This window comes from Colias croceus, chromosome 15, assembly GCF_905220415.1.
Source record: "Colias croceus chromosome 15, ilColCroc2.1".
NCBI lineage: Eukaryota > Metazoa > Arthropoda > Insecta > Lepidoptera > Pieridae > Colias > Colias croceus.
The window spans coordinates 1,060,766-1,082,533 of NC_059551.1; the positions used below are offsets into that span (position 1 = coordinate 1,060,766).

The 21,768-nt window shown below is 34.0% G+C and overlaps 4 protein-coding genes and 1 long non-coding RNA gene across 5 annotated transcripts; 2 read left to right on the forward strand and 3 right to left on the reverse strand.

The window, feature by feature from the left end:
• Window positions 1-1,896: 1,896 nt before the first annotated feature.
• Window positions 1,897-5,771, reverse strand: LOC123697841 (vesicle transport through interaction with t-SNAREs homolog 1A). Its single transcript, XM_045644404.1, has 6 exons — window positions 5,236-5,771; window positions 4,462-4,520; window positions 3,780-3,900; window positions 3,242-3,447; window positions 2,728-2,904; window positions 1,897-2,186 (listed from the first exon to the last, which is right to left on the reverse strand). The coding sequence occupies exons 1-5, from the start codon at window positions 5,327-5,329 to the stop codon at window positions 2,755-2,757; spliced, it is 630 nt and encodes a 209-aa protein (XP_045500360.1). The 5' UTR covers window positions 5,330-5,771; the 3' UTR covers window positions 1,897-2,186; window positions 2,728-2,754.
• Window positions 5,772-6,393: 622 nt separating this feature from the next.
• On the forward strand, window positions 6,394-10,135 carry LOC123697821 (tyrosine-protein phosphatase non-receptor type 13-like). Its single transcript, XM_045644379.1, has 2 exons — window positions 6,394-6,573; window positions 6,869-10,135. The coding sequence occupies exon 2, from the start codon at window positions 6,873-6,875 to the stop codon at window positions 10,059-10,061; it is 3,189 nt and encodes a 1,062-aa protein (XP_045500335.1). The 5' UTR covers window positions 6,394-6,573; window positions 6,869-6,872; the 3' UTR covers window positions 10,062-10,135.
• Window positions 10,136-11,179: 1,044 nt separating this feature from the next.
• LOC123697824 (heat shock protein 60A-like) lies at window positions 11,180-13,256 on the reverse strand. Its single transcript, XM_045644384.1, has one exon. It carries the CDS (start codon window positions 13,115-13,117, stop codon window positions 11,399-11,401), a length of 1,719 nt encoding a protein of 572 aa, XP_045500340.1. The 5' UTR covers window positions 13,118-13,256; the 3' UTR covers window positions 11,180-11,398.
• Window positions 13,257-13,549: 293 nt separating this feature from the next.
• Window positions 13,550-21,080, forward strand: LOC123697838 (adenosine kinase). The gene is made up of 6 exons (XM_045644401.1): window positions 13,550-13,734; window positions 14,070-14,234; window positions 15,549-15,692; window positions 18,161-18,350; window positions 18,672-18,842; window positions 19,378-21,080. Exons 1-6 carry the CDS (start codon window positions 13,724-13,726, stop codon window positions 19,744-19,746), a joined length of 1,050 nt encoding a protein of 349 aa, XP_045500357.1. The 5' UTR covers window positions 13,550-13,723; the 3' UTR covers window positions 19,747-21,080.
• Window positions 20,237-21,707, reverse strand: LOC123697852. The gene is made up of 2 exons (XR_006752292.1): window positions 21,412-21,707; window positions 20,237-20,904 (listed from the first exon to the last, which is right to left on the reverse strand). It is a non-coding gene; the product is annotated as an uncharacterized LOC123697852 (long non-coding RNA).
• Between the last annotated feature and the right edge of the window lie 61 nt (window positions 21,708-21,768).

Genomic DNA, 21,768 nt, shown 5'->3' on the forward strand with positions numbered 1-21,768 from the left:
ACAATATCATTAGCAGTTACGTGACGCAATTCAAATAATGTACTGCACCCCGCAACATGGTCCCTCAAAAAGGTCTCTGCAAGTATTGAAGACGAATTTAAATTATTAGTAATGCTAGCAGGGACATTAACACATTAATACATTTCAAGCAACATTTCACCTTAGAATTAAAAATGATTAATATAGTAATTCTTATTACTATTAGTGTATGATCTTAGACTACTATTATATGAATGTATTCTAAAAATACGTATAAGTAATTTAAATTCACTACTACATATCTCGTGACAAAAAGGAAGTAAATACATTGTTTTGTTCTGTTTTATACACAGTTCCGATAGGATAGGTTTTGTAGCAATGGCAAGTTTTAACGCAAACAATTTTTATTAGATTATATCGCTGCGAAAGGATACTATCGGAATTATATATTCTTTAACGAAGGATTACTTAAAAGATGACACCAACTCCCTATTTTCACAATGATTATATATATACAAGTAGCTTCGGCCGCATGGTGAAAATATTATTTTTGGGACAAACTTTCATCCCTTGTTTTATCCCTTTGTGTGTAGAATTCATTAAAATCCTTTCTTAGCGGAAGCCGAATATGATACTGGCTATCTGCATTCCAAATTCCATCCCGATCGGTCCAGTAGTTGCGGCTGTGCGTTCATACCTATATCAGTCAGTCAGTGAGTCACAAATAACAATACATCCAATACAATATGTATTGAGATTTAAATATTATTGATTAAATCTATGATTACATGTCGAAATGATTAATGAATTAATGAAATGATTACATATTGAAATATACCGATGATTATTAATCTTCGATCTGTACAAAATCATCACACGCCAATCACTTTCCCTTACACAAAGTAAAACACTGAAAAACTCACTAAGTTTGTTCCCACTTATTCTAATATCTATAATCCACTCCAAGATCTTACAAATTTTTTTCTGTACCAGTTCAACCATAAATATTCGAAAGAAATTGTTATTTTTAAAACCTTTTTATATTTATGGTAGATTAAAATTGTCATACAGTACATAGTAACTCAATGGCATAAAGATTATTTTTTTCAATTGTTCTAAATATAATAAAACAATATGGATTCTATAGATTTATATGCGTAAAGCAGAGATCAGTGAAGCCTCCGACAGGAATGTACACATATTTGATTAAATTCCCTAATATTTCGTTAGGAATATAGATGTATGTAGTTTATTCTTAAAATATCTACAAATAACCAGATATTGCAGACAATTGAAGTAAGATACGTCATACGCCTGTTGTGTGCAAAATGTTAAAAACTATTTTGTAACGTGAAAACAGCTTTTTTTTTCTATGCAGCAATGCCCGCGCAAAAATTGAAATCTGTCATTATAGTAGAGCCATTTTAATAGGCAACATTTGACAGTTCAACAAAATTCAACAACGTAACCTAGTAACGACGACATAGAATAACATGATATTTCGTTTTGTTAGAACTGCACATTTGCTTAACTTTTTTCAATTACGATTACATATTTATAATAATAATGACCGATACAAGTAATTTTAAGATTTCATTTTACTGATAAACCATCCTAAACATAATAAACAATTTCTGAATTGAAGAACTGACGTCGCTACAATTTTGTGTCAATAACCCTTTTTTCTTTTTAAATACTAGAGACGTTACTCTAAAAATCGAAATCTGACATCTAGAATCGAATGCAATACTTGTGATTAAAAATCATCATAAATTAATAAATTCGATTGACAAATGTTTCAAATCCGTATCGATTAATACACTTTAATCGATGTTTTTAAGCAGGTTACCTCTCTTCGAAGATAAAATTGATAGACGTCAAATGTTGCCTATTAAATTGGCTCGACTATAATTGTTTGCACAGATAATAATTAATAACATTTTAATGTCACATATCGATGTCAACCACAGACAAGAAATATTGTTCCCGCGCAAAACTTCCACATTTTTTTTGACATTGACACTTGCACAGATAACGATAGTGTTCTAGTAATACCCGCGCAAAACTTTATACTTAAAACGTAGTATAGCAAGTACTAGTTTCGCGAACAGGAAGATCCTTAGACCTGTGGGCAATATCTTGGTGCAGATCATGTAGAGATAGTAGATCCACTGTGCTAGGACTCTGTGATCCAGGTAGAAATATTCCTGAAAATTTGAAAAAAAAAACTATTAGATTAAAATGCATATTTAATGGGCTTTCTTAATTAAGGCGTGTCTTAAAGATTGTCGAAAAAAAAACATGTTGTGGGTAAATGTTCTTTTCTTTTTTAAATACAATTCTGAAGTGAAACTTCTTTAGGCGCGTTGAAAGTAAAATTTCAAGGTCGCGTCATGGCAATACGTCATGAAGTAAGACGAAGATTTTGGTATTATTGAATCTTGTCAAAGAAGTTTCACTTCTGACACGTGTGCACCGCACACACGCTCTTTCTTTTATTAAATTCTTAAATGACATGACATGTAACATGATAGTTGCTTTTTAAGCTATTGCATAGCTTCTATCGCGGGCCTTGAGCGCGCGGACCGAATCGAGAAATTCCGTAACGAAAAAACCTCACGCTTGCATGCAATAGCTTTTCCGCGGCAGTCCCCGAGTGGCACACGTCGTTTTTTTTTATTTTTTTTTATTTCACAGTGGCAACACCGTCGCACGTCACCCAGCAGCACCAGCACGTGTCACACGCACCTGGCAGTGCCCCAGCAGCAGGCGTAGCTAGGTGACGTACAGGTAGAGCCCGAGCGCGGCCAGCAGCGCCAGCAGCACCAGCACGGCGCCCAGCACCAGCCGCGTTTGTAGCGCTCGAGCCAGCATGCTCTGTGCTACCCGCCCGGAGCGGGACAGTGTGGCGTCTGTCTCGCGCAACTGAAATAAAAAAGTGCTGCTGTAATAACTCAGGCCCCGGAACCACAGACACAATAGAAAATCTATTGTGTCTTGGACCGATCGTGCCGCTTGGGGCTCAATGGGTTAATGCGCGTACTCGTGCAAATGATGTACGTTTTTGTTTAATCGAAATCGACTCGCAGTTCCAAAGTCATGTCCGATTTTATACGCATTGAAGTGTTGCTAGTAAAGAATCGCTGAATAAAGATTTTAATAATATTGTATTTGTTATTATGTTCAAAAAATCGCAATACTACTGAAAATTTCTTGTTAAAAGACAAAATAATTTTTTTTAATCAAAAAATAACGTCCATACCCTTCCCCTGGACCTCTGTATGGTTTCTCGCTGGCTGTGCAGGTCTTGCAGCACGGCGGCACCGATCTGCTCCGTCTCCAGAACCACCCGGTAGCCCTCGGTGAGGTTCTTGCCGGTTCGCTCTAGACGTTCAGTGTTGTCGAGCAGCTTGCGTCGCTGCTCGTTGACTGTCGACCAGTCTTCGTATTCGTCAGGGTCTATATTATCTGCGAATGGATGCCTTATTGTAATAATTTCATAGTAAGTTACACTTGGGCAAATTTATTTCTATTATTTGAGTCATATTAACATTAAACATAGATTTTATGCCGTGGCATAACATGTCTATGTTCTTAACACACCTTTTCTACAATACCTATTGTTTTACTGTTTGTGGATATGATTGCATAAAATACAAAGAGATATCCTTTAAAAAAAATCATCAATTAAAAAAATAATTATTGATTGCAAATAGTGTTCATTGCTATAAAACTACAATAAATATTTTATCACAAACAGTAGGTATTATTTTCGTTAATTAATATTGACAAAAACTCACATGTAGCCGAATTATTAAACACGGAGCGATACTCTTCACGCACGCGCTGCAACTCCGCCCGGTACGCAGCGACGCGGGACCCGGCGCCCGAGCCGCGGTATTCCAACTCTAATTGCTCAAGCTTAAAAGCAAAAAAAAAATTGGAAAAATTTCATATCAAAATTCCTTTTTTTTTTTTAATATTTCAAGCTAATTGTTTCGTTTCAGAATTAAGAAATTTTTTCAATTTCATCAAATCATTAATTGCTATTTGTTAGCATAAATAACATAAAATTGATAGTTTGAAAGAGTAAAATATTCCCAAAACACCTTGTAAAATAAAAAATAAAGACAAATTAAATAAAACAAATTTGCAACTATGAGTTTTATTTTTCTTTCTTAGGGCGCGTTTATATGACATGGAATGTTACCGCGCGCCGAAAGTACGGTGACCGCGCGGCGGCCGCGCGCTCAGCCACGTCACTGCGAACCCGGACCATTTCCAGTTGAACGTAAAGTTGAAATTAATTTGAGTAACTAACTGCGCGGTGGCCGCGCGGCCTCCACGCGATCGAGCGCGCAGCCACCGCGCGGCCGCCGCGCAGTTAGTTGCTCAAAATTAATTTCAACTTTACGTCCTTGTTAATAAAACATAAATTGATAATTGACCGCGCTTGTCGTCTAACTGCAGCCTTATACCTACCAAGTCATTAGCTTCTTCAAAGTTAGACTGAATCTCTCTGGAGAGTTTATCACGGTCATCTGAAAAAAAAAACATAACTATAAAACAAAGTTATCTGTGGCATCTATTTGTCTATTTCTATTATGCTCAAAAACTATTTCCCCAATTTTCATTTTGTTTTTACCAATGGATAGTGTTTAACTCAAGGAAGCATTTTATTTGTTAAATTTTAGACAATGCAAGTGAAGCTGCGGTTGGAACTCTAGTTTCAAATATAACAATTTGTTGCTTCTGCAAAGCTTATTTATTTCTCAAAGAGCTAACCCAGCAAGGTGTTTTGCCACGATACCTAAGACACGATACATAATTACTAATTAGTCAGCAAATCTAATTAATATGCACATAAAAAAATCATAAAAGCTGTCAGCCACAACCCAACCATATTTTTGTGTTGGGTTTGTTTGAGAAAAAAATTTAAAAAAGGGGCAACTATGTAACTTCGAAATTTAAATCTTTAGTGTAAGAGATAGTCTCTTCTGCTTTTGATCACATCCTACATATTAATATTTAAAACACAAATAATTGTAATTTTCACAGTTACCAATTGAGATAAAGGAAGATAGTCATACAAAGACTAGAATTTATTGTATAGTTTACAACACAATAGACTCAATTTCCCTCAATTCAAATCCTCAGATCAACAAAAGTTTATTTGCCAAGTTGATTAAAATTTAACAATACACATTTATTGAACGACAACCAAAATTGTATTAAATTCATCAAATAAATACGTACCGTCGCTTCCAGATTTCAGACGACCAATTTTTGCAGTAATATCAGCAGTTAAAACTGAATATTGTTGTTCGTATGATTGAATTAAAGTAGCCATCTTAATTAATTGCAAACACTGATAACAACTGCACACATTATTCGATACACAAAGCCAAAATAGTTATTAATGGAATGATATTCTTACAATCGCATAGCTCATAAAATTTATATTGCAATTAATACGAATTATGAACGATTTGTCTAACTTGCTGGAGAAATTTCGAAGATTTTGATCCATCAATATCAAAATACTTCACTGACCGTGACCGCTGTCATTAATTTGACAAATTATGTCACAAGTCCAAGTCATCGATTCCCAAAGATTGCAAAAAAATTAAGATGATAAAAGGATGATGATGATGAATATCCATGTTAGATATTGCTAAAAAATTACTGTATATGTACTTCAAATTCGCTTTTTGCTAGTTGATCTGCTAATCTTCCAATCTTCTTTAGTTTTGATCAGACTTTGGTGTAGAAAGAAATTATTTATTTATTAATAATATCGAATTTCATAATAAAATAGCATGGGAAAATATCAAAGGAAAATATTATAGCGCGTTATAAATATATTTTATCTAAAATTTATCTTAAAAAAGAGCGTGTGTGCCAAGCACACTTGTCAGAAGTGAAACTTCTTTGGCAAGATTTATCAAAATCGTCTCCTTACTCAATTTTTTTTTTTTAATAATTTATTCATAACTATGGATACAAGTCCTTCAGTCGCTCTCCTTACTCAATGGTATTGCCATGACGCGATCTTGAAATTTTATTCTCAACGAGCAGAAGTTTCACTGCAATGAGAATTATATATATATATTCTTCTCTTTTCTACGGACAACTAGGCATTATACTAATTTATTAGAAGTGTAATTATCTATTAGCTAGTCTATATTCCATAGAATATTTAAGAATCTTATTTGCGCATAAATATATTTTAAACATATACCTGTGCATATACCTACCTAGGAGGTGCCTAGCACAGTGCCTAGAGTGATTAAGTTTTAAAAATTATCTAGTGGCAACTCTATGAATACCTCACTCCTCACTGCTCACCTCACCTACAAGTGGATTTTTTTATAAACTGAACAAGTGCGTCCAAACAAAGTAACAGCCAACAGGTGTATTTACTACCTAGTTATAAATTTTTCTCTTTATTATCATTTGTAATGTAAACAATGCGGAAGAACCTTGTGAAAGTGAATTTCATAGTTTCATTAGATTAAATAAAACAATTGCTATTTACTTTACAACAAGATACGTTGGAGAAGTGCTTTGAAGTTTGAAAAGTTTCACGAATGTGTAAGTTGAATATTTTACGTTATTGATTTATTTAATTATAATAAGGATTTAATATAGTGATATAATTTATTACGAGAATTCTCAGTATTTGCAGAGATTATAAAATTTATGTAAATTTATATTACTTTGTACTTTTACTTGCGCTATGGCGAATGACTAAACTTAATAACTTGCATAATTAAATCATAGATTGTCCGTATATGGTAATTTTACGACCTCTTGTTTCTAGAGTTTCTTTGCTATGGATTTAATTATCATTAATATTGTTAATAATTGTATATTTTTTTATTTTCAGAATTATGCCGCGAAATTATGAAGAGGATTCTGGACGCAGCTCATGTTCCGCCGCGTCTATAACGCTAAGCCCTGTTATCGATTACCATTTCAAACAGCCACTTTCATACAAATCAGATGACATACAACCTGATACTAACTTGGTAGTGAGTACAAAACCTAGGAGTTATGTTAACCTCGTGAAATCGCCAGACGAAAAGGATCCATTCCCTAGTTGTAGATTACCAAACAAACAGAGAAAACCAGTGTTAAACTTTTTTGATACGCCGCGCATGGGTGGACTGAGCAATGCTCACTCAACATTGAATATTGCTTGTAGCACCCAAATAGAAACATCAAATACTCAAAATGCTGTGTCCATGAATGCCTTACACAAAGAAAAATTGGTTAACAAGCAATTCTCAAATAGTAATTTTAGAAGAACCAAACCAGTGCAAAGAGCAGCATCTCGTTTATATAAAGCAGAGACGTTGAAAGGAAAGGATGGTTGTGTGGGACCTGAATTTATTGTTCGGGCATCACAGCCTGCTAAAAGTATAGATTTAACAATTTCCGCTTTGTGTGATAAGAAAGTAATAACAGTTGTTCTTTTAAATGGACAGAAGATAGATGTTATATGTGACCCAAATAGTGTAACAGTCGGTCAAATATTTGAAGCTCTTGTTCACAGTGAAAAATATGAGCACAATTTCATGTTAGGCATTGCTGTACTTATTGGAGGAGATTTTGTATTTTTACCTGAGGATTATAAAATAAAGAAAATAGCACCTGAAAATTGGCACAAGAATAGTAATAAGAAACACAAAAATGCAGATGAAGATATTTCTTTAACAGTATTTTTAAGAATTAAATTTTTCTTGCCTAAAAATATTGCCAGTAATATTCAAGGCGGAGAATGGAGGTATCGGGTATATTTGCAGTTAAGGAGAGCAACAGTTGAAGGACAAATGATCTCAACGATACAGAATCTCATTTTATTAGCTGGTTATGCATTACATATAGAGTTTGGTGAATTTTCATATAGAGAACATGGCACTGCAGATTATTTTTTACTAGAACATTATTTACCGGAATCTCTGATCACTAATGAAATGGCAGATATTAAGTTACGGATGAAGAGAGCTCATGAATCTCGAAGGGGCTTAGAAAGGAATAGAGCAATCGTAAATTATATAACACTAGCGCAAACTTTTCGTGATTATGGTGCACACTTTTATTCAGCTATTTGGGCTACGAGAGATGGGTTTTGTAGGGATGTTTGGTTATCTATAGGACCTAGAGGAATTACGCTATATTCAAGGACAAGCCAGATTCTCGATTCACCAAATAGCAGTACAAACCGCATTGTGTTACAAAGCTTACCATGGCATCATATTCACAATTTTTACTACAATAAGAAAAGCCTCTACATTGTACCTAACGCATATTCAGGACTATCAAAAATCGGAATTAAATATAAGTTAAAAATGACCGACAATAAAAGTTATTTTATATTCTGGCTAGCATCACTTCATCATAGATTATATTTAAAACTTTATGCTAAAGAAGACTTTATCAGTTATTTGTCCAGTGAATTAAGTTGTCCATTCACAACCGATAGCCCAAAGAAGGCAGAAGTGAGCAATTACCAGGATAGTTATAATCTCGCTGTAAGAAACCCTGTACGGGTAAGACGACCTGTACGGCGAAGATTCAAAGTAGATCTGTTTGGTGATAAAAAAGCGCAAAATAAAGAAAATGAAAAACCTAACACTGAGGAATTGTTACGGCGAATATTGTCGCCCCAAAATAGCGATGATAGTATTTTAAACAGTCCACCTGGTCATGGAAGTTCTTCTAATGATGGATTATCATCATCTGAAAGTAGCTTACCAAGAAGACATGGCGTTAAAATGGGAACAAGAGTTTTCAATGGAATGAAATCGTCAGGATTAAATAACACATTAACATCGCCAAAATATATGTATATGCGTTCTGAGGGTGACCTGGTCGCAACACAAAGTGATTCAGATGACTTAAGCTCAGAACAAAAACAGCATTGTAATGTAAATAGCATGAAACTGTTACCCGAAAGGGCTTATAGCCAAAACATGTCACAAGCACCTACAGCTTATGTATTGGAATCACCAAAAGTATATTCAGATGTATTTAATTATAATGAAGGGAATGAATCTTGTGTAAATACATCCATTTTTGAGAAACTAGACAATATGGAATGTGTTCAAGGTGAAAGAGTATTTGTGACAGCTGTTTTAGAAAGAGATGATAATAATGCTTTAGGTCTACAGGTTGCAGAGGGCTCTGATGGAAATGTATACATAAAATCTATCACACCTGATAGTTCTGCAGATTTAAATAAGAAATTATTGCCTGGAGACCAAATAATATCTGTTAATGGACAAACTTTATTAAATTTAAAATATGACAAAGCCTTATCTCTGTTACAATCGGCTCCCAAAGTAGTAGAATTAATAGTTCTTCAAAATACATTAAAAAGTACAACTGCAGAACACCAAGAGGACAGAAGTGATACAAGCAAAAGCAGAGAAAACAAATTTAAAGAAAGCATTGTGTCTCTAGATGCTGAGCTGACAGATGATGAACTTTTAAATGAAGAAGCTTTGAAGACAATATATGCACTAATAAAGTTAACGAAAGAGAAAGTTGTGAATAGAATAAAAGAAAAGTCTAGCAGACAAAATACACCTGTTAGAAGTAACTTGCAAAAATGTTACTCTGAGAACAGAGTATATGATGAATCTGATTTAGGTGATCAATCTTCACAAGACAATTCACCTGCTAAGAAAAATGACCAGAAATTCAATTCTTGGCGCGGGATTGTCCCTAATTCAAAGTATAAGCGGCGACCGTTAAGTTTAAGCATTCCGTCCGATGTTAATATACCTGATAACTATTTAGATGACACCAGTGATATTTTAAAGAAGTCGTCTTTAAAATCTATACAGTCTTCACTGAATAGTGTAGATAAGAATGGCAATAGCGGTTCTATGAAGAATGTGGCGTTGCCCCGTAATTTTGGGTTGAGCAGAAGGTGGTTAGGTCCAGTAAAATACCCAGTAACTCCCTGTAAAAATACAAATACTGACAACACAGCAGTAAGCAGTGATGTCGTACGGACGAGGCATTTTGTTTACGGCACTGGTGATTCAGATGAAGATCAAATATTTTTATAGTACCTTACTATTTTACACGAATGTACATATTTACGTGTTGTTTAATGACAAATATTTAAAAAAATAAATATGATTCTTATACACTACCAATGACTTTCATTTGTTATTAAATTCTGTTGCAAGCATTTGTTTACTTAAGTAAGAGTAACTTACCTACCTACCTTAGCTACCTACCTAAAGTTTTCGGTAAATAAGAAGTCATTAGAATATTACAATCGTACTATAATATGATGAACTAGGTATCAGATAAGTAATAAGACAATTTAATTTATATTTTAAGTACCTAGGTATCTAATTACTGAGATACTTTATCGTATTACGTAACGTAAATACCTAATCTGTAATAATTCATATTGTAGGTACCTAGCTACTCTACTTTGAGACAAACTAGTGCGTATTAATTACATATTATGCGTTTTAGGCTTTATCGCAATAAGATAATGTCGAAAGCATTAACATGCATAATATTTACCCCTTGACCTACCTATTAGATTATAAGTTGACACATCAAATTAAATTTTATGTTTACATATTCAATAATGTTACATGCATGTATTTATCGCCATCTCCTGGTTGATATAAGAACCTAATTGCATATACATACCTAGCTGACTACTGGGTTATTGACCGCACAATTGACCGCATGTGCTAAGTACTTAGTACAGTCTATTATTACGTATCGCGCGAGCTTTAAGTTTATTCAAGTATAACAAACTGCAATTCAATTTGTAAAATAACTTGGTGACTATTCAACCGATTCATACAAATATTTTTTAAATAGAAAGCTACATATTTACCATCTTGAAATAATTTTATTGTAGAACACGCGGTTATTACAAAATAGGTAGCTATTTGAATAAGATAAACTAACTAATGTGATCAATACCTAAATTTAAGTTTGAACATACCTAGATCTAAAAAAAAATCAAATAAATAGATCAATCTATATTAGCAGTTAGAAAAATACCTATTTATATTTTCAACGCATCATGCAGTTAAAATTAAACTGTCTAGGGTAGGTCAATGGTCATGCTAGAATTAATAAGTACCTAGAACAAATTTATTTTTTAGTCAAATGATACAGAAATATGGTTAGAAGGAAGAATAAAAGACAGAAATTTAACAACATTATGTATTTTAAAAATAACACCTTGCTCCACTGAAGCAAACATTAAACTAAATAATTCTAAGACGGATGTCTTTCTAATCTAACACAATCAGACTCAATAAAAAATATATTCATTCACTGCACATATAAATTGCATAACTCATTCATTGCAACCTTAGGAGAAAATTGTCCTTTATTATTAAATGCAATTGCAAATGCTATAGACGGCTTACATCATACCACCCATGCCTCCCATTCCACCCATACCACCCATTCCTGCCATGGGGTTTGGTTCCTTCTCTTGTGGAATATCACAAATGACAGCCTCTGCTGTTGTCAAGAGCGAGGCAACACCACTGGCATCTGTCAGAGCTGTCCTCACAACCTTCGTGGGGTCAATGATTCCCTTCTCAATCATGTTCACATACTCATTGTTCAGGGCATCATATCCAAATTCAGGTCCAAGCTCTTCTACTTTAGCAACAACAACGGAGCCATCGATACCAGCATTACGGGCGATGGTCATGCACGGCATTCTTAAAGCTTTCTTGATGATTTCTACACCGGTGGTCTGGTCGGTGTTATTTGTTTTCAGTTCATTCAGCATTGGGATACATCTGAGAAGGGCTGAACCACCTCCAGGAACAATACCTTCTTCAACAGCTGCTCTGGTTGCATTTAAAGCATCATTAACCCTGTCTTTCTTCTCATTTACCTCCACTTCACTGGAACCACCAACGTGAAGAACAGCAACTCCAGATGCTAGCCTGGCAAGACGCTCCTGGAGCTTCTCCTTCTCATATTCAGAGGTGGTTTCTTGGATTTGATCACGGATTTGCTCTGCTCTCCTGTCAATGTCAGATTTCTTACCTTTGCCCTTCAAGAACAGTGTGTCGTCTTTTGTGATGACAACCTCACCTACTTGGCCAAGGTCTGATAACTGTACATCTTCAAGTTTGATCAGGTTAGCATCATCACCGAAAACAACACCGCCAGCAGCAATGGCCATGTCACTGAGTGTAGCCTTCCTGTTGTCACCGAAGCCTGGGGCTTTCACGGCAGCTACCTGTAGACCAATCTTTAATCTGTTTACAACCAATGTGGAAAGAGCCTCACCATCAACATCTTCGGCAACAATAACCAAGGGCTTTCTCTGTTGGTTAGCCAACTCCAAAGCAGGAATGATTGTTTGTACATTGCTGATCTTCTTCTCAGAGAATAAAATGAGCGCATCTTGGAATTCAACCTTTGCACCCTTTGAAGAGTTGATGAAATATGGTGAAATGTAACCTCTATCGAATTTCATACCTTCAATTACTTCCAATTCGTCGGAGAGTGTTTTACCGTCTTTAACTGTGATAACCCCGTCGCGTCCAACCTTCTTCATGGCATCGGCGATGAGCTGGCCAATGGCAATATCACCGTTAGCAGAGATGGTGGCTACCTGCGCGATCTCTTCTGGTGTCGTAACAGGCTTGGACATACCCTTCAATTTGTCTTTAACGGCATCTACGGCCATCATTACGCCGCGGCGAATCTCGATCGGATTAGCGCCTTTCGAAATCTTCTCGAAACCTTCCTTTGCAATAGCTCTGGCAAGTACTGTAGCTGTTGTGGTTCCATCACCGGCTTCTTCGTTTGTGTTGTTTGCAACATTTTGTACTAACTTAGCTCCAATGTTCTGGAATTTGTCTTTTAATTCTATTCCCTTGGCAACTGTTACGCCGTCTTTGGTTATCTTTGGTGAGCCCCACGATTGCTCCAGAATCACGTTTCGGCCTTTAGGGCCCATTGTGACTGCAACCGCATCGGCTAAGACGTCCACACCCTGGAGCATGAGAGCTCTTACATCAGCACCGAATCTTACATCTTTGGCATAAAATCTTGAAAGTTGGTGCGATTTTTGTAAGGAGACGCTTTGACGAACAACACGAGGCAGACGCAACATTTTTTAAGTGAAGTTAAACTGGAATGATAAAACAGACTTCGCAGAAGACTTCGAACTCACACTTCTCGAAGATTCTCACTGTTCTATGAAGAATCGCGAAACGTGATTTTGTGCACCGGGTTCTAGGTTATGTCACAAAGCAGAGACAATAGAGTAGAATAAACTTTTCACTTTTTAATACCAATAAGAATTCTGAAAAGGTTAAATAAACTAGCTTTTTAAAACATTATCTTTATTGTGTTCTTAAAATCGATATGCATTTCTGACACAACAATTAAACAGATTAATTATAAGAAAGTATTTATAATTCTAACCCTGAAATTAAAATTTTAAATTGGCAATATAGATAAACGATGTCAGCTGTCAAATGTCAAAGCAATAATGTCAACAATTCGTGTTCCGTGTTCGTTTCGACGTTTGTCGTTTCGTTTTTTTTGCATTCTTCAGTTACGTAGACGTCTGAGAGCACGTTTTTGTTAGAAAAACATGCGGTGATTTTCATTACGCTAAAATTAATAATATTGTTTTTAATTTAGTGTATTTCTTACTAGCGACGTTTTCAGTCGTTTGATTACTGTTTATTTCTTCGGCATCAATTATTACATAATGGATAATAGGTGACTTTTTGCATTTATTAGACATCCTTTTGCGATGGCCATAATTAATTCGCTTAAATTGAACTATAATTAAATGATAATTTTTTATCACTACGAAGCAAATTTAAATGCACACTAGTAACTGTAATGACATCTGTATTTAAACTAAGAATATGTTAATGTTATAATATTATAAATATAATATTCTTTCACTGCTCTGCTTCTACATAATATTTCCTAATTAATTTTCGCGTAAATTTTTAATGAACTAATTTAATTAAATCTTGTGTAATTGGCTATTTAATAAACAGACACTTAGAAAGTCAATAATATTTTACTATATGAATCATTTACAGCTGCATTTGTGTTCGGGACGGAGTCCTCGTAGGCATTGGTAATCCCTTGTTGGATATCTCTGCTATTGTTGATGAAGCATTACTCAAGAAATATGGCCTCCAAGCCGATGATGCTATCATGGCTGAGGACAAACACATGCCGCTGTATAAGGAACTTATGGAGAAGTAGGTTTTATTTCTATTATTTTTTTTTATTGACGGAAATACTTTTTCGTACTTGTTAGTTGTTTTACTGTTAGATGTTCATAGAATTTTGTTATAACTCCATAATTTAACACCCAGTAAAACAGTTTTTTTTTTATTCATTGCACTGTTATGTGCATATACATAGTCATGATGGTTATTCGTTTTTGCAACCATTACTTTAATATCATTACTTAAAAATATTTTATAATAATTGATAACAAATTTTTATATTTGAAAAATATATGGTGATTATTATTTTATGTAAGAAAAATAAAAAAATTTATAATAAATATAAGAATTTTTTTCTTGCCGGTTCTTCTCCATAGATACTGCTTTCTGAATCGGTGGTAAATGTTAAAAATATGTATTGACGTTTCAAAAGTGCTTCTCGAAGAAGTCTAATTGTATAAATAAATGTTTGAGTTTGAGTTTAATTTGAATGTATCAATAGTAAATACAAACAAACAATTTATGCCTTGGCTCAACGCCCAGTATTCTTGCTGCTACGTCAGTTGTACGTTGATTGTCAGAAGTATCAATCTAAATGGCAATAAATCATCTGTATATAATTTAAAAGAATTTCTATATCTCATATGCACTTTGATTCATGACGTAGTGGCTTCTTCTGAAGTATGTACGATATTTGCTTGATTATAGCACAGCCAAAAAATGGCTTATGATATTAGTGTTGTACAAGCTGTTCAATCGTCTTTGCTTGCGTGTATTTTACTTTATCGCTTAGTAGCGGTATATACATATTTCCTATTAATTTTTTGTTGGAATAAGCTTTTGTTTTAGTGAAAGAAAGTAGTCTGTCTTTTACTGTTCCAAAATTTGATTGAAGTTGGTTTAGTGGTATAGCGCCCGGCAAACTTCTTGGCCAAAAAGTAGCGTGGTGGGGGAAGTTTGCGCATCAAGTTTTAGTACATTTTTATATGCGCAAGCTTCCCCAACCACGCTACTTTTTAGCCAAGAAGTTTGCCGGGCGCTATATTATTGTTGGCATACGTACTAACTAACTGCCTACAATTATTAATGTCAATACAAAACTTTCTTTGTTTCTTCTTCTTCTTATGTGATCTTCAACCATGCCACAATGTCTTTACTGCTATATAGGTCGTCTAGCGCCGACACTTTCCCACACTGGGGATAAAACTGCTTTATGACATCATAGTAAAATACCTACTTTTAAATCAGATTTAATTCTTATTCTAATCCCGATGTATTCACTTTATATTTTGTAATTTTCTATCTCTTATAAAATTGGCTTACAAAAGTTTCCGTTTTTTACAGATATAACGCCGAGTTTATAGCTGGAGGTAGTGTACAGAACTCTCTCAGAGTCGCTCAGTGGATTCTAAAGAAGCCTAAGCTTTGTGTATACTTTGGTTGTGTTGGAAATGATGACTATGCCAAAATATTAAAGGAGAGAGCCGAGTAAGTAGTTTTGTAAATGACGTATGTATAAGGTGTCTAAGGTGCGATAATATATTTTATGCACTATTTATAAAGTATAGTATTGCCATATATCAAAGAAATTAGTGTTGAAATCAGGGTGTATTTGTTAGTGACCCTGATGTGTTAGTGCATTATCAGAATGTTATATACATACTGATTATTTAGAGATCTTTATGTATATCTTTTAGTTTTCATAGGACAGGATTTGCTTAGCCTAGGATTAGTTGAGATTAGATAAATATAGATAGCGTAAACTTACGATCGATTCAGCGAAACGTTCTTAATATAGTTCATACTACGATTTCTTTGCATATTCATTAATATAAGACGCACATCAATCAAGATAATCGAACTCGACGACTCGTCCATTGATAGACACGATTGATAAGGCATTGATGGCGTTATCATTGATTATCGGCCTAGTATTGTGGGCATATTTGTTAATTCGTTTATGATAAGTGTTAATTACTGCAAACAAAAGATAAGCTATAAAAAAGGTTAACTGAGTAGTTCCTATAATATATTAATTCCTCACATTAGATATTAAATTTATTATGAGAGAAAAAATATCACGACATTGCAGAGACTACTGTTTTCAAAAGACTGCTCGAATGTTTTTTTCTAAATTTTAATGTTTACGTAAAATTTTTGTAAATTTTTGTAGATTTGTTCAGATTAATGGAGAATGGACTAATAAAAAAAAATATGATGATATCTCCTAATTTTGAACTCAAAAGTCTGTCATTAATTAATAAATTTTGTAGTTTTTAGAGGTAGACCTCAATATACTGCGTGGAACTGTTCCTCTGCAATATTATTACTATCTCTTTTTACATTACGCTTCTGTGAAAAACAAACAAGTTATTTCCACGTATATCGCTTGCTTAACAAGCGTCTCTCTAAAGGAGTTGTTTATCATCCCATCGAGATAACATTTGGCCGTCTTATCTTGTTCGTGACAAGACATCACTCGCATTGTCGTGACGAATTACATCATTCCTTTGGTTTTGGTTAACTTGGACGATGTATTGTATGAAATTTTATAAATGTACGGCAACTTTTCCTAGTAAATAATTACGAAATACATTTATTTCGTTGTTTTTTCAAAATCATTTTTTAGGTTTCTCAAAAAATATTTGCGAATTGTAAAAATGTCTTCTATCAGAATGAATTCTCGTATCATCAAAAAAATTTTTTGGACTGAAAATAGTTGATAAAATTTTATTTCTTCTCGAACCCTAGATAAAAGAGAAATGATCTATCATTATCTACTTGCATAAACGGCATTTAAGAGGATGTTTGGTTTATCCATAAAATAAAATAAGTCATCATAGTCCACACTATAATAACTAAGTGACTACTTGATAATGAAGTAGTCATCGTCCGACCTTTCCGAAAATTTTCACGGTGATAAGAATAATACTTGAACATAAAACAACAAAAGGAAATTGTTCGTGAATTAGACGTGGTAATATATTCACCACAGTTAATAGCAATATCAATTAGATACGGTAGACACTGTTCTACTGGCTGTTTATTAAGATAGCGTTTATACTAATTTATTCTATCTGTACATTCCAGAGTAATTTATTAATGCCACGGTATGTTTAGGATTGTAATCATGATACTTCCATATACTTATTCACAATATAATTTAAATAAATATACATCATGATACCGATTTGCTATTTACTATGGTCGAAGCGTTTGGTCCTTCGAGACCATATAAATGACTTTAGAAAAATAAAATATATTTACATTTAAATATCTCATAATATTTCCAACACTGGTTATATTTAGCCGATATGTATAAAGATGTATGAAAAACTGATGACATTACATGATTTCATAGATACCATTTCAGTTGTGCAAATATGGGTTGCAAATTTGCAATTCATCTATTCGCTGATAACATGATGTACATACCTATTGTATATTATTTGTCAGAGCATTTTCAGTCGCATAGATACTCATATTATTTGTACAACTAACATACTTATCTGTTTGTGTAATGTTATTAATATGATAGGAACAGAAAATGGGTGTTTAGACTTTATCCGTTTGAATAACAACAATATCGCATGGTAACTATTCGTGTATTTTAACGGGCTTTTGTTAGGATTATTCTATTATTTTCCATTTTTTCTTTATTTTATAATGTCAACAATCAACATCACCTTCAGAGATATAACAAAAAAAAGACGTGTAAAGCTATTGCATGCTATGCCTTCAAGCCACACCGCCGTGCCCGTCGGAGTGGGGAGCGTGAGGTTTTTTCGTTACGGAATTTCTCGAGTCGTTCCCCGCGCTCAAGGCCCACGATGCAATAGCTTAAAAAGTAATTAAACAGGTCATCCAAAAATACCGTGATCCAGTAATTTTTCAGTCATTTTAACATCATTTTAATTTAGAAACGTACCTAATATACTCAAGTGCCATCGTTTCAGAGCGGACGGCGTATCAGTCCAATACCAGATATGCGACACGACGCCGACGGGCACGTGCGCGGTGCTAGTCACGGGCACGCACCGCTCGCTGTGCGCGAACCTGGCCGCGGCGCAAAAGTTCACAGTTGACCATCTTGCGAAGAACGAGTGCAAGAAGAGTATAGAGGGCGCGCGGTTCTTTTATGCGTCTGTAAGTTTTGAATACTGGAAACGATTTTCTTTTATTTCAGAGCAAGCTACATGAGATATACCTACATATTTAATTTTTTTATGAATTTAAAATGATCCTTTATATTGTAAATAACCAACTATAGCACTTAAATTCTGAAAAATAAATTATATGCAAAGGGGCAGGTGATGTAAATTGTGAAGTGGTCACCACCGCCCCATATACACTTATATCACTGGTGTTTTTATAGGTACTATGCCGGCCTTTTAAGGACAAATAAGCTCTTTTATTCAAGGCCCCAATTTCATAGTTTTTATGTATTTGTAATTAACAAAATTACAGGGTTTCTTCGTAGCAGTATCCCCTGAGTCCATAATGCAGCTCGCCAAACATGCAAACGCGAACAATCACACGTTCATAATGAATTTGAGCGCGCCGTTCGTGTCGCAGTTCTATAAGGAGCCGTTGGCGGAAATAATGCCCTATGTGGATGTACTGTTTGGTAATGAATCGGTGAGTTGTTTTTTAATCTGTGAACGTATTTTGTTGCAAATAGTTTTTAAGATTTTACGGGGGACTATGGGTATTAAAAAAATGTATTTATCAAGAAATCCATACTAATAAATAAATGCGAAAGTAACTGTCTGTCTGTCTGTTACTCAATCACGCCTTTACTACTGAAGCAATTTGCATGAAATTTGGTATAGAGATATTTTGATACCCGAGAAAGGACATAGGCTACTTTTTACCCCGGAAAATAGGATAGGTTTTATCCCGGCAATCCCACGGGAACGGGAACTATGCGGGTTTTTCTTTGACTGCGCGGGCGAAGCTGCGGGTGGAAAGCTAGTTAATAATAAATCAAAAAGAATTTGGTATTTTCAATCCATTCTTGATATTTTATCTTGTTCGTGTCTTATATTGGAAATTAAAAATGGCAATAATCATCTTGCCAGTAAAAAAAAATAGAAATATGTGTTTTAAAGTATTTCATTCCAATAAAAGTTACATGTACCTTAATTTTCTTGTTTTATCTACATTTTTACAGGAAGCCGACGCGTTCGCCAAAGCGTTCGACATATCGGAAACGAATGTGAAAGACATTGCATTGAAAATAGCAGCGCTACCGAAACAAAACGAAGCGCGGCCACGTGTCGTAGTAATCACACAGGGAAAGGAACCCGTTATATTAGTAGAGGGTACTAAAGTAACGTTCATTCCAGTGATTTGCCTCACTAGAGAACAAATTGTCGATACAAATGGCGCGGGAGACGCGTTCGCGGGCGGTTTTCTCAGCCAAATGGTTCTAAACAAATCGTATGAAACGTGCGTGAAATGCGGTATCTACAGCGCGACGCACATCATACAACACTCCGGTTGTACGTTTAGCGGCGATAGCGACTTTCAAGAAAGTTAATGATGGTTTTCTTTTTTAAAAATCTTTTTTTTTTCTTTATTGTTTGTCATGTTTTGTTGTAACTGGTAGGTAAGTGGACTTTGTGACCATAGACAATGGGATGGTTGTATTTGAAATTAGAATTGTAACTGGTAATGTTGTGTGTGGTTTTGAAAAAAGCTATTTAAGCTTCCATATTTGAAAAATATGTTTGCGATTTGCACTAAATTTGTTTATTGAGCAATATTTAAAGCAATATTATGGGATAAGTTTTAGACTTTTTGTTTAAATTAAGTTACCAATACATATAATTATTGCAAAATGCATGAATATAGACAATAGATTTAGATATAGTTTGATAACATTGTTACTGGCTGGTTTCAGAAATATGCATTAATACTTGTTGTTTGGACAAGTTTATAAAGAGGATAAAATCTTAAAGTCATAGACTCGAATAAAAAGTGAATATTAATTTTAAACTATACATAGTGATAGAAATAAAATAACCATGTTATGTTTTATTTTTTAATGTAAGATAGAAAATTAAAAAAAAATTAACATTTATGTCAAAAGTAAATGTATTTGTGAAAAAATAAACAAGATATTTATAACTTTGTCACATTATAAACTTAACAGTCAGTTAAAGTTGTTTGTTTTATATTTAACAAAAGTATGTCATACAATACAGCTACAAAAATCGAACACTTAAAAATTACCAACTTTTAGTCGTTCATTTTAAACTAATAAAATATGAAGGCACAACAATGACTTAAAGTAAGGTTTTGCTTAAGAACTAACAACGTTTGGTAAGGAATACTGATTGAAAACTACTCATAGCTTACAACTACTACTTACAATATTACCTTGCATGGTAATTCTTAGTATAAAAATTGGATAAAAACAGGAACGCTTATGTCAAAATACTACAGAAAATTAGACTAATGACCAAAAACAACAGAGTAACGCACAGCATGGACATCCCAATATGGAATGTTATACTCGTCTCCCAAAAGGGGCATACATCTATACACTTCTATTAAAGAAAAATTGTTAATAGCTTGGAGAATCTTACTTATCTGTCTTGTTACTCTTCTGTCTGGATTTATTGTGTAATAGTAATGTGGTACTTGTTCGACTGTTTCCTGCTTCTCTTTCTTCTTGGCGTTTTTGGTTTTTTTTCTGAAAATGTATTGTATTAATTACTACTGAGAATCATTGTTATTGTTTATGCAATATTGCCATCTCATGTTATTCTTTATGAATAATTGTATAATAAGTATAATATTCAAAAGATATCAGAAAGATGTGTTTGTACTTATAATGGCTGAAGTGAATAAAACAATTTTCCTAGTGAACATCTTATTTTTATTTTCCTTTTCTGTTAAGTAGTTTAAAAATTAAATATGCTGCCCTCTGGTAAACATAGACATAGAATATTATTTAGTACATACATAATTTTTTTCGAAAAGAAATGATGTTCTATGGCCCACTGTATTTTTAGACATTTAAAAGGTAGGCGTAAATTAGGTACATACTGGTTGTGGCGTAAATTACTTCGTAAGCCGATCCTAATACCATTCTACTTCTCAGGGCTAATTCAAACTACGAAATTAGAACTTTGTTTTTAGATAACACTTAAAGAGTAGTTACTAATTGAATAATTTATAAAATGTACAAATCACTCACCCAATTCTTTGTTGTTTCATATTGCGTCTAGATTTTCGAGGCATTTTGGCGAATAAAAAGCTTTCAATTTATAGAATAACTTTTTATGAAGTTACAACGTAAATTATAATTACCTATGTTCTATTATTTGTTTAGTAAAGTACTTTTTACTTTTTTTCGTATCTTTTCCTTTCTATCATTATTAGATAATCTATGTTGATATTTTTATGTTTTTGTTAATCCCCACAAAATATAGTTGAGACCTTAGTTGAGACAAAATTTAGGTACAAAAAGAAATAGGTACTTGCAATTCTGCAATGTGCGGAATTTTTTAAATAATTTCGCCGCCAACGTCCTGTCAAGTGTCATTTAATGACT